At 32.0% G+C, this 14,154-nt stretch overlaps 1 protein-coding gene across 8 annotated transcripts in view; it reads right to left on the bottom strand.

Moving 5' to 3' along the window:
- LOC145286132 (biotin--protein ligase-like) overlaps positions 1 to 14,154 on the bottom strand; it is a 69,588-nt gene that overhangs the window by 41,101 nt on the left and 14,333 nt on the right. For 5 of the 8 annotated variants that reach the window (XM_080134842.1, XM_080134843.1, XM_080134840.1 and 2 more), the window contains one exon: positions 2,634 to 3,330. In XM_080134842.1, the coding sequence (XP_079990968.1) occupies positions 2,634 to 3,221 (588 nt within the window). In that variant the 5' untranslated portion in view covers positions 3,222 to 3,330. Of the gene's footprint in view, positions 1 to 436; positions 531 to 2,633; positions 3,331 to 5,913; positions 6,323 to 6,535; positions 6,576 to 14,154 lie in introns of those variants that run through there. The other 3 variants (XM_080134844.1, XM_080134846.1, XM_080134847.1) reach the window with 3 other exon arrangements.

Here is a 14,154-nt window from a genome sequence, read left to right as displayed (position 1 = left end):
GATATATCTTTTAATTTAAACGCAAAAAAAAAACAAAAACAATTGGGACGCTGAAAACATACACAGTAAAACAATACATTTTATTGTCACATTGATTATTTATTTGTAACGCATATTAAAAAAAACATATTTTCCGGGTTTATGTTGGTGGTGTAGAAGAAAATATATGACTGTTTTTTAAGAAAAGTGTATTAAAAAATGGAGAATAAATTAAAAAAAAAAAAAATGAAGGCGGTCGGTAAATCATCATTGTAAAATGCTCTTATGGTTGTCAACGGGTTAAAGTAGATTTATTTGTAAGTAAATTGCGTTCAAATAACTTAAACGTAATACGGAAATGAACGATGTAAAACAAAATGCAGAAAGTATTAACAATTGTTTATTTGGATAATTTAAATGCGAAAAAAAAAAAACAATTGGGATACTGAAAACGTACACAGTAAAACAATGTTTTTTTGTCGTGACGCATGTGCATCTGGAAGTCGTAAACCGGATGTTGGGCTGTTACAAGAAAAGGCTGTCCCCTTTTCCTGTAAAAAAGAAGAACATTAGATAAGTGGAAAATGAGATTAGGATAAGCCGAGACTCAAACCTTGTAAGCAAGTTTGTTTTTTTTTGTTTTTTTTACACAGTGATCACCACTTATCAAGGCCCAGAAGCCACTCAGGGACAAGGGCTATTGCAAGTACATTACATTAGTGTGGAGATTTGATGAAGTGTTTACTTAAGGGGGCGGTTCATTAGGAATTTGTTAACATTGGACTTGAAGACATCCAAGTTGTAGTCCGGTGGGAAGCAGGCAGACGGAACAGAGTTCCACAGGCGTGCAGTTCTAAGAAAGAAGCTTTGTTCATGGAATCCACGTTTTGATTAAGGAACAGATAAAGAGTGGGGGAAATTTTTCACAGTGGATTCGGCTAGACGGGTGTTTTTCGTGAAAGATTGGCGAGGGGGGACCAGAGATTGGAGTTCAGACGAGCACCTGCCGGTTCAGAAATAGATTCAGAAATTGGAATGTTAGAATTTAGCCATTGCTAAATTCCATATAAAATAGTTAGATATTGTTTGTATTGTAAAAAGAATTTGATTGTTCATTCTTTTATGAAAACTGAATTAAAAAGGTCAGCTGAAAAGAATGAACAATACAAATTAAAAATATTGTAAAAAAATAGGTTAGTTGAGAATTTTTTGTTTGCAGAAGTGACGTCATAGCAAAAAGAAAATTCTCAATATAGGAGCTAGTTTTTAGAGATCGGGGCGTCGACAGTCAAGCAGAGGAAGCAGAACAGTTGAGTCTGCTAGTCAGAAAGAGAGTTGGAGTCAGGGTCCTTTGAAGCGAAGGAAAGAACATTAACCATGTAGAACCAATGTGAATTCCTGACGTCATCATCATTTTGACCGGTCAAATGAAATAAAGAACATCTCTGTGCTTTTGTAACTGGTTGACTTCATGTCGTCATTCAACAATTGAAGGTAATGTGTTTTGTCTATCACCATCTATAATGAACTTTGTATAAAACCCTTCCAAGTAATGTGTCCCCTCCTCCATCATAAGTAATGATTCACCAGTCTGATGTAGAAGAACAGTAATACACATTCATTCAACAATGAATTCTCTCTCTCACTCTGTTATAAATGTCTCTCTCATCATCGTCAATCCCGTATTACATTTACCCGTTATATGTCCCCGTCATCTCTCGATATATGATCCCCAATATGAACCCGTGCTATACAACAGGGGTACAACACCTGTTACAAGGTCATTTGAGTTTTATAATTATATAGATTTTTGATATATTTACTATCTTAATAACTGGCATAAGATAAAAAGAAAAAAATAATTAAAACCTAATTTTTATGCTAAATCAAAAGAGCAGATCAAGGTAGATAACACAAATTTTTCTTAGAAAATATGAGTTATCCCCCTCTGAATGTTTGAAATTCCATATTTAACAAAAAAAGGCTGCATAAGTAATTATTTAAAAATACGATTTAGAACTAGCCACTTCTAATATTTGAAATTATCATTTTTTTAAAACTACTTTATTACTATTTATATATACATTATCTATTATTTATAGTTAATGGCTCCTATATGGTGTTAAATTCTATACTAGGTCTGTTTAGTAGTTGATTATCATGGAGTATATGCTCTGTTTCTTTGAGTCGGCTTAATCTCTCCCGCTCTTCACTGTCTATAATTTTTACTTTATCCCTTAAGGGCAGATAGTTTTCATTTGTCTCTCCATATGTGGTCAGTCATTCATGACTTTTCAATTTCTCCACGTATTATGTTTTTTTGATGTTTATCTAACCTCAACAGAAAGATTCTCAACTTCAACAATATACCCCTGAAGAAGGTCGGAGCTTACTCAAGATGAGAAGAATAGTCGGGAGAATCCAAATAATATGAACAATCATTCCTTATCTCAAAACATTTTAAACTGTAATAAGAACAGTACTTCAAATTATTCCGCATAATACAAATTATTAATCCTCATCTAAAAAATCAGAAACAAGATTTATTTTGTTTTGCAAATATAATCAGAACATGTAATTTATCTGAATTTAAAGAGCTAAACATTTTCATTAGTCAATTTAAAATTGTATGAAAAATTTCAAGTTATACACACATGAGATATGATCACAAGGCCTGAGGTGTGTTGCGTCTTTGAAGGTGGACAATCAATTCGTACAATCAGTGGAGTTCCGGGTTCATCGCAACAATATGCCAAGACAGATGATGCAGAGTTTTCCACCATCATTCCCCCATATTCATTCCATTTCTCTGTGGCTACATGCAGCTTCTGCCCTGCGTAGTCCATCGACACAGTTCTAAATTTGCAACACATTTTCTTTATCTGCTGGTCTTCAATCAGCCCTGGTGCAAAGCACAGGACTTTCCCACCAGTCCTGAGGTAACTGAGCACACTCTCAGAAAAAATGTTGTCTTGTTGATGCAAACCCCTGCAGCATGAGGAAATGACAAGCAGTTTAGTGTTGTTGATCCATGGATCGTTTATCAATTGATTTTGTTTTAGATGGTAGATAGTGTACATCTCTGGGTTGATGCACTGGCACAAAGCTCTTTTTAGGTCCTCAAAATCTTTGCATTTTTTATCAGCGTTATGGTCATCAGTATTGCCGCAGTAAATATTGATGATTGGTGGTTTGCCAGGAGATAACAAAGTTTTCTGTGGATTCTGGTTAATTGTGTTCATGTTTCTTTCTTTCTTTCTTTCTTTCTTTTTCTTTTATTAATGTGATTTCATGGAGAGATGCAGGTTAGAGTCAAATCTTCTTCAAATAATTTTTTTTAGAACGAAAACGCTGAAAAAAAAAAAAAAAAAATCAGTGCAAGATTTACTTTTAAATTTATTTATTTTTCTTTTCTTTTCTTATATTCATCCAAACAAGGCATATTGCAACTGGGACATAAGACGCTATTATGAGTTAGAGGCCAGATTAATAGGGGAATCCTATGTGGGGGCCCTGTCGGTGAGGCATTAGAATATGCCGACTGCCCCCCTGCAGAGGGTAAAAGTCCCTCAATGGGGGTCCTGGATATGACCTTAAACTATATCCAATGGTGAGGCCCCAGCTTGTGGGCTTTGGGGAGTGTGGAGCCACCCTTTAATTACCATTGCTCCCAGGTCCACTTTGACCCGGAGTGGTAGTACCTGTTAGGGTCCCAACTATGGGTTAAATAGAAACCGACTTGAAAACAACAAATATACTCTATTAAAAAAAATTTTCTTCAAAATCTTTGGATTCGGCATTAAATAACCCGAAAGGGGTTGATATGCCGTAAAACAAAAACAAACCAACCAACCAACCAATAAACCTATGTGGGAATTAGTGTAGTAAGATGCCTGTTCACATTATATTTCTGCATGTTAGTACAGCTAAGAAAATAGAGAGTAGGGAAGGAATTCCACAAGCAAGCAGTTTGGGGAAAGAATCTATTTGAGTAGAAATCTTTCTGGCATCCAGAAATTTTTAACATCAAGGAATTTGGATTTTGCTGCTAACCAGGTTGATCGGGGGTGGGGGTGGGGGTGGGGGGTTACATTGAGTGGGTGGGGGGAGCACAAAAACAGCAAATTTGTCGAAGCACATTCCATTGAAAGTACATACAAAATAGGCATGAAGGGAGGAACATAGTGATGATGGGACAGAAACTGGAGTTTGATAAACAGGGCGGGACCTATTAGATTAAGAACTCTTTTTTTAAGATCTTGTGCAAGAGGAAGAGACTAGCGGTTGATGAATCAACCCAGATGTGGCAACAATATCCCATGCATGGGTGAATAGTGGCTTTGTTGCGATATAAGATATGAATGATAAATAATCCAATAAATTTTTTTTATATATTATTTATTTTTTTATTGATATTTATTTATTTATCTACCTGAATTTTTTTTCCAACTGTGGATAGTACTTATTCCAAAGGTCTTTTCCAGTAGAGAGAGGATTTGTTTCTCCACTGATGATGGGTTATTACCGGAAAGGACCTTTGGAATAAGTATCATCCACAGTTGGAAAAAAATTCAGGTAGATAAATAAATAAATATAAATAAAATAAAAAAATAATATTTATAAAAAAAATATATATATATATATATAAAAAATTATTGAATTATTTATTATTCATTTATTTATTTATTTATCTGCTTATAACGACTGTACATTCCCGCATTGTAAGCCTTCAAAAATACCTTATATTTTGTGTTATTTATGTTTTAAAATATATTTAACAGAAACATGAAAAAACAATGAATGTGTCACGAAATGTTGTTTTGAATTCTGAAACTTTTTTTTATCAGTTTTTAACTGATTAACAAATGGTGGACTAATACATACGAATACTGACTCTGCTTTTTTTTAAATTTCTAAACATTTTTCTATAGAGTTGTTTTTTATGACTTATTTTCAGATTACCATAAAAACCCATGTAATATGTATATATATTTTGCTAACGTAAAAAAAATACGCTTGTGGGAGTTGATCTATAGATTTTAGTTTTACTGGTAGTTTAAAATCAATAAATATTTATCATTAGCATTAGTAATAAAAAATTAAGTTTTAAACAAAAAAAATTATAATTAAATTAAAAGACTCGTTTTGGACATTGGAAAATAGACGATTCCAATACTCCAAGTATGTCCAAAGATGGAATACTGCTTCCATATCTGGGCAGGAGCTGCTAAAAACAGCCTATCCTGCCTTGACAGAGTACAAAATAGACTTCATGGCTTAGTGGGGGATGCCCTTTTCTCTTCCCTGCATTCCTCTCTCCCACAGATGAGACGTTGCAAGCCTATCTTTGTTTTATTGTTATTTCCATGGCAGGTGCTCGTCTGGTCCCACCTCGCCAATCTTTTACGAAAAACACTCGTCTAGCTGAATCCACTGTCAAAAACTTTTCCCACTCTTTATCTATACCGAAGTCAAGACATAGATTCCATGAACAAAGCTCCTTTCTTAGAACTGCACGCCTGTGGAACTCTGTTCCGTCTGCCTGCTTCCCACCAGACTACAACCTGGATGTCTTCAAGTCCAACGTAAACAAATTCCTGATGAACCGCCCCCTTAAGTAGACACTATATTAAATCTCCACACTAACGTACTGTACTTACAATAACCCTTATTCCTGAGTGGCTTCCGGGCCTTGATAAGTGGTGACCACATTGTAAAAAAAAAACAAAACAAAAAAAAACAAGAAGTTCTAATTTTTCTGATTCTGATTAATTATCCCAACAATATTTTTCGCTCAAACATTTTAATTTTCCTTGTTAACAAGAGTTTGTTTTCAGTTGATAACCGATTTTCTCTTTTATCCTAGTGGAATGAAATTTATATGTTTGTTCAAAATTCAATATTTTAAATACTTGTACTTGTGAAGATATTCACCTGGGGTAGGTTGAGCTGCTTCATGAGTTAAGGCAGTCCATTCAAGTCTGTCCACTGCTGACTCCGTGGCATACTTAACTCATTCGCAATTCCATCATCACACACGGAAAACGCGAGAGCCGGTCATAGCTTCCGAGTCACCTTTTACCATTGCAAACCATGTCATCAGTTGACCATTGTTCTTGCATCATCCCGATAGTGATGTTGATGCTATTACCTTGTGAATCAGCTCAGTTGGTAGATGACAAAGTGTGTGCCTAAACCATTTGAGCTCCCTGATAAAAATTATTTCCTCAAGTCTAGGAAGTTTACATTGTGTGTGGATTGTGGCGTTTGGGATGTAGTCAGAGATAAAAATCCCGAGAATGCGGCAAAGACACTGCCAAGCGAAGACTTCCAGCCTTTAAACGTCAGCTTAAATACAGTGAAGATTAGGAATATAAAAATGTCAATGATTTCATAAACAACAAAAAAAAAAATGGATGACGTTAGAACTAGAAGAATTACACAATTAAATTAATAGATTTGATGCAACACTTAAACAGGAATTGGAAAATTTAAGCTAAGAATTTCTCATGAGTTTTGCGATTACAGTTTTCAAAATAATTTACTTGATACTTACCCAAATGTGTACACTGCTTTATTAGCGTTGTTTCCAAAAAGTGAAAAAAAAAAGTTTCAGCAGACGAAAACTAATAAAAATTTATCTACAATAAATGATTAAAGGTTATCTAGGTTAGAAATGATTTCTACTGAAAATCTACACGTTTAATCTCTTGACTGCAATGAAGTAATTCTTGCTAAACATCTACAAAATTCCATGTAAGTTTCTATTTTTCACCCATGATACTGCTGATAAACGACTCATGTTTGCACATGAGAAGGCCAGAGAATTTGGTTTGTGAACTCTATGTGAGATAGAAATTGATGTTTTTATTTTTTTTTTAATCTTTTTAGATTATTTAATAATTTGAACGAATTTTATCTTCAAATAATTATAAAAAATGCACATCTTAGGTTTAACTTTATGACAGGTAATTTTGATAATTAAATTTAATGTAAATTAAATTCAAGAAAACGGACATATTCTATTTATAATACTAACTAGCGGGAGTACCTGGCGTTGCCCGGGTGTGGAGAGGTGTGTGTGTGTGTGGGGGGGGGGTCAAACAACAGTTCAGCCAGCGTGGAGAGAGGGATTAAAATAAAAGTGATAGTATCGGGTAGGGTAGGAGGAGGATCGAAACAACAGTAGGCAGCCGGGGAGGGGGGGGAAGAGAGGTGTTAAATTTACAAACTTTTTTTTTAATATAAAAACATAAGTTATGTTTGTACTGTAATTGCTTCAGGTATTACTGCCTGTGAATTTTTGATTAAAGAAAATAATCATTTTATACTAAACACTTAGTTTAAAGCAAACTTAGTTAAAAAAAAAAGTTTTATTTAAAGTTTTATTATTTTAAGTGACTTGAGTGAAATTCAAGTGTACTTGTTTTATTTCAATGAAAACATCGTTGCTTAGTTTACAATTTTTTTTCTATAATCAATTATAAAGTTTAATTAAAGTACTGTAATATTCCAGTTTTATATTGCAAAAATTACAATTATTTTAAAATATACCCACATATGTAAATTTTCCAATCTTATAAAGAACAAAAAACAGTTCACAAAAAAAAACATTAAGAAATTTACATACGGGTTTGAACCACGTCATGCAAATAAAAAAAAAAAAAAACATGTAAATTTTCAAGTCTTATAAAATTCTTTGCAGTTAATGAAAAAAGAATTAAAAAATTTATGTGTGGAGTTTGAACCTATGCACCACAGCAGGCAAAAAAAAAAAAAAAATGCTATCAACTTACCCACAGTAGAATTTTCATGGCCTGTTAATCTGTCACTGTTACTAAGCAACGACGTGGAAAAAAATGGCTTTATAAGATCAGATAAATTAAAATAATGGTTTCAATTATCAGCAATTATCTGGGGTATTCTGAGACGAAACTTAACTAAGTTGGTTAATGTTGTCTTAGTCTAGAAAGATTTTCTTTTATTAAATGTGGGCAGAGTAGTGTATTTTGTTTCTAATCGTTTGTTTAGTTTAGGGAACCTGTATTATATTGGATATGGATATGCGTGCCCGTGAATGTGTGCGCCTGCTTTATTGTGCTTGTCTTGATTTGTGTGTGAGGGTGCATATTTGCCTAAGCATGCGTGCGCGTAAATGTATTTTGTGTTTTGCCTATTTATGTGTGTTGTTATTGGGATATGTTCAATCTGGGGTTGAACTTTGTTATGAAGTTTTTTTCTTGTGTTAGTAAGTAGAAGTAGTTGTCAGTTTAGAAAATGGGCATTATCCCGAATTTTCCTCCACTGCATGTGTGTATGTGCTGTGACACAGGCAGGTTTCTATTTTCTGCGATTTTGATGTTAGATCGATGTAAGGCTACTCTATTACTAAGGTTGTTGTTCTCTTGCATGGTAACACAATTGCCGACACATGGGAGCAACCAAATCTACAGAACAAATAATGAGTCTAATCAAAATACCCTTGACACAGATATAGGCAGCCAAGATTCTAATAACATCAGCAACAACCAAAACAGCAATTCTAATAATATTATTCCTAATATAAACCCACAGGATACTAGCCAGCTTTCGCCTTGCATATCTTCAGAATTTCAATAAACATGGTTTCCCAACATAACAATTACCGACCCTGAGTTGAATAAGCCATTAAACAATGAAAATACATTAAAAACATTCACATATTGGTACAACCTCAAACTTACAAGTAAGAATTTAAAACCACATGCATTCCTTCAAAAATGAAAGAACACAAAACAATAATAGTACATCTTTAACTACATTAATTGGGTTTGTATTACTGTGCACATAGATTCGAAAAAGTTGTCAAAAAGCAAATATATAACAAATAAATATTATCAAAGGCAAGATAAGTTACTTTTCTACCAAACTGGATATATTTTTCGTGTTTTTATTCAATATAACATGTTTATTCAGCTCGAAAAGCATACAGTGTTTACCAATGTATTGGAAAATTCAAGCTGGCGCCTGACTCTCTCTTTAACACGGTAAGTTTGGGAAAAAGTGTTATAAATAAAAAAAATTAGACAAAATACTGTTAAAAACTCGCTCAATATATGTTACCGTGACATAGGTTGACATATATTCGGTGGATTTTTAATAGTATTTTGTCTAGTTTTTTTTTATTTATAACACCGTTTCCCAAACTTACCGTGTTAAAGAGAGTCAGGCGCCATCTTGAATTTTCCAATACATCGGTAAACAGTAAACACTATGTTTTTCGAGCTGAATAAACATGTTACATTGAATAAAAACACAAAAATATATCCAGTTAGGTAGAAAAGTAACTTATCTTGCCTTTAATAACATTTATTTGTTGTATATTAGTTTTTTGACAACTTTTTCGAATCTATGTGTACAGTAATACAAACCCCATTAATTAATAGTCTAGAGAACAGGAAGATTCCCTCTTCAATCAAATGGATTATACTGAAAAAAGCTAGATCATACACTCCAGGAACTAAATTTTGTAATCTTTGTATCTTCAAAGCAGTTAATATTATAACTTTCCCTAAACCTGTAATAAATGCCAAAAATGAGTTAGTTTCTAGATGTAAACACAAGAAAATTCTAAATACAGCCAACTTAAAATAACATAGATTATCCTTAAACATTTACCGTTTGAAAAATAAAACACCCACTACTATTCACCTAATATACTACATTCCTTTCAGCCTATATACTAATGTCCTCCTATTTCATACTGTTTAGTAACTCACCATGCACGCTTTCACATATTATAATTTAAATCCCTAAACGCTAATTTCACTTCTAGGAATTAGCGTGAATACTGTATTAACACTGTTTTAACACCCACTAATCAATACCATTATAAAGCTAAATTTTCATACTCGTAAGTAGATCATATAGTTTCCTGTTGAAAAATATTTCCCCACTATATACATATTTGAAAATGCAAAATCTCATAATACTCAAAATGAGTCATCTCTGGTACTTGTTGGCAATCAATATTTTTTTTTTAACCATTATTATTACTACTATTACTGCTACTGTTTTATATATATATATATATATATATATATATATATATATATATATATATATATATATATATATATGTGTGTGTGTGTGTGTGTGTGTGTGTGCATATGCATATATGTGTATATATATATATTATAATTATTTTATGATTGTTTTAGTGGTGGCATTAGTATTATACAGACATCCTTATCGTCATGACTTATTATTGCTATTTTTATTATTATTAATTATATTATCGTTAATATTACTATCATTATTATCGTTATTGTTTTTTACCATTATTATTAATACTATTATATTTTATTATTATCATTGTTATTATTTTATTATTGTTTTAATGGTAGCATTGGTAGTGGTGGTACTATTATACAGATAAAATACTTATTGTAATGATTATTATTATTATTATTATTATTATTATTAATTATATTGTCATTAATATTATTATCATCATTTTCATTAATATTATTATCATCGTTTTTACATTAATATTATATTATTATGAAAATAATCATTATTATTTTTGTTATTATTAATGCTACTATTATTATTGTTATGATTATTAGTAATAATATTATTATTATTTTTATTTTATTAAGGCTACTAATATTATTATTATTATTATTATTATTATTATTATTATTATATCTTTTCATGTTAATACACCTTATTAATATGCAATATTTTCAGATTAATCGAAATCTTAGATTTCAATTATTATTATCATTACGTATATACGCTGGATTTTACTTTATATATTACAATTATAAATTTCAGCATTATATGTTCGAAGCAGGCAAACAGAAGTTGGTCTTTTATTTTTATTTTTTTCCCCTTTCTTTCTTTTTTTTAACATTACTAGGCTTTTTCTTTTTTAACATTAGTAGGCTTTTTCTTTCTTTTTCTTTTCTTTTCTGCTTTTTAACTCTTAGCATGAACCTTGACCCATCTTTTGAATCGTGTCAAATCCTGTCTAGACTTTTCATATTCAAGCTTAATAAGTTAGACGCTCCCTTTATTTTCTTTTTCTTTTTCTCCCCCCCCCCACTCTCTTCAAGTTAAATTCTTCTACCACTTCCTTATTTTTAGAAGATAGAATTTAAATTTTTCGATTTTAGTAATATTATAACATTATGACATTTTGACTTGTGCTGACTTACAAATATAATCTGGACAACAAAAACTAAACTGCATCTGATTTTTATGGACTATTTTCCTTTGGTTTGATAAGCAATTCTTTTATTTAATTATTTTCATTTTCATTTAATTTTAACTTTATTTGTCTGTTTACAGATATCTTTTTGTTTTTATTCACAAATTGATTGAAAACTTGAACTGAATTTTGAAACTGATATATGAAAAAAATTTTTACCAGATTGATATAATCAAAAATTTGCCGGATATCCAATATAGAGTTCAAAATAGACTTCGTAGCCTCGTAGGAGATGTCCTTTTCTCTTCCTTGCAACCTTTGTCTCACAGAAGAGATGTTGCGAGTTTGTCTCTGATGTATCGTTATTTTCATGGAAAGTGTTCGTCTGAGCTTCAATCTATGGTCCCCCCTCACCAAACTTTCACAAGAAACACTCGTCTAGCTGTAAACACTATCAATAATTCTCCCCACTCTTTATCTGTACCTAAACCTAAACGTAGATTCCATGAACAAAGCTTCTTTCTTAGAACTGCACGCCTGTGGAATTGTCTTCCGTTTTCCTGCTTTCCGGCTGACTACAATATGGTTGTCTTCAAGTCTAACGTAAATAAGTTCTTGATGAGCCGTTCCATATAAGTTATCAAATTTACCAAATTTTCATTACTAATGATTACTATATTGTCCAATTTCTACTGTGCACTCTTTAACCCTTATCCTTGAGTGGCCTCTTGGCCTTGATAATGTGGTGATGCCTATGTAAAAAAAAAAAAACAAATAAAAAAAATAAAGAAAAACTGTGGAAATATGTATATATTGGATTGTTACCAGCTTCCTTGGATTTATTACAATACGCGTTGGATCTTTTTACCTGCCGAATACCAAGAGCTTCCATTACAGGATTTAGCATACACTTTCGATTTGAAGTTCAATATCCTGTTTTTTTTTGCTGCATCAATATCCAATTTCCCTTATTCTATGTAGCTAAAATGATTTAAAAACTTTAGAAATATTTAATTTAATTTTCTATGTTTATCACCTTTAGTAACTTAGGTGCAAACCTTTTATGATATTTGGTAATATTTTTCCTCTGAGATTATAAACATCGAAGACTCATGGGTTAAGGAAATATATTTTACTATACTGTATTGTTTTGCAACAAATAAAATTCCTATATTTGAAATTTAACGTTTTCAAATCACAAATTTTAAATTCCTAAATTATGATATATATGTATATATATACTAGCAGAAGACCCGGTGTTGTCCGAGATTGAATGAGATGTATGGAAAACGATACTGAAGAAAACTTATTATTAATGATAATAGCTTTCGAACAACATTTCAGATTACACACATAAATAATAAACACAATAAACCAATGCTATCTACTTAATTGGTATGTCGAAATTACTAACATATCCAAAAATTATGAAAAACAGTATTGTAGAAAATTAATTATTAATGAAAATAGTTTTCACACAACATTTCAGAGTATGCACATACATAATAATCACAATAAACCAATGCTATCTACTTAATTGATATGTCGAAATTAGTAACACATCTAAAAATTATGAAAAACGATATTGTAGAAAATTAATCATTAATGGAAATAGTTTTCAAAGACCACTAGCAGATCAGCTCGGCTTTGCTCGGGCCCTATGTACTGTTCATAACTTTATGTGTATATATATATATATATATATATATATATATATATATATATATATATATATATATATATTAAAAAGTTTGACTCATGTCCAGGTAACCTACATCTAAAATTTCAAGTGTTTAGACCAAAAATTGGCGGAGCACTTTGGTAGAGTCTGCAAAGGTCAGCTCTTTCAACTTTGACCTCTTGGTAGCCAAATTTTTGTGCAAAAACTGATTAAAAAGTTTGCTGCATGTCTGAATACCCTTTATATAAAATTTCAAATGTTTAGACCCAAAATTGGCTGAACAGTTTGCTAGAGACTGCAAAGGTCAAATCCTTTGAACTTTAGTTCCTTGGCAGCAAAATTTTCAGCCAAAAACCGATTAAAAAGCTATGTCTGTATGTAAAATTTCAAATGTTTAAACCTAAAATTGGCTGAGTAATTTGGTAGAGACCGCAGAGGTCAAATTTTTTAAAACTTTGACCCCAATTTTGACCTGTTAACATTTATTGCTCTGTGTTCAAATCAAATTAAAAAGTTTGATCCATGTCCAAGTAATCTACATCTAAAATTTCAAGTGTTCAGACCCAAAATTGGCAGAGGAGTTTGGTAGAGTTTTCAAAGGTCAAATCGTTGAACTTTGACCCCTTGACAGACAAATTTCTGGCCAAAAACCGATTAAAGAGATTTTCCCAAATCCCTTATATCAAATCTCGAGTCTGTAGACTATAAATTGACAGAGTAGTTTGGTAGGGAAATGTATACACACAGACAGCCACACACACACACACGTTCACTTTTATAGATATATTGATATATATATTTTACCCATAGATACGACCAGGGTAGAAAAAGCGAACCTGGGAGCAATTGCAACCACGGAATCATCATCATCATAGTCAGTTTAACATGTACTTTACATGCTGGCATGTGTTGGATGATGGTAATGATGATGATGAAGTGATACCAGACTACCCAATTCGAGGGATGGGGGTAATCATCACAAAACTCAGTATGCCGGAAAAAATTAAAAATGATCACATTATTAAAATTTCATCAAAATATTAGGGTGGCAGTGCAATGTAGACTTATATGTAAAGGCCACTGTGTGTGTGTGTGTCGGTTTCCTATGAACTTTGAAATGGCTGGGCAAATTTTATGAGATTTCACACAAATGTACTTTATGCGCCTGGGAGTGTTTTTAGATAGGTTTTGTATCAGAATACCTCCAATAAGTATCAAAAATCAATAACTGAAAAAAATCCGATTAAAGAAGGAACAGTCCGATTTTGACCAACCTTAACACCCTTGTGTAGCCTCACAT

The sequence above is a fragment of the Euprymna scolopes genome, chromosome 10 (assembly GCF_053919585.1).
Source record: "Euprymna scolopes isolate OS-2025 chromosome 10, ASM5391958v1, whole genome shotgun sequence".
NCBI lineage: Eukaryota > Metazoa > Mollusca > Cephalopoda > Sepiida > Sepiolidae > Euprymna > Euprymna scolopes.
This window is presented reverse-complemented; position numbering and strand designations above follow the sequence as displayed.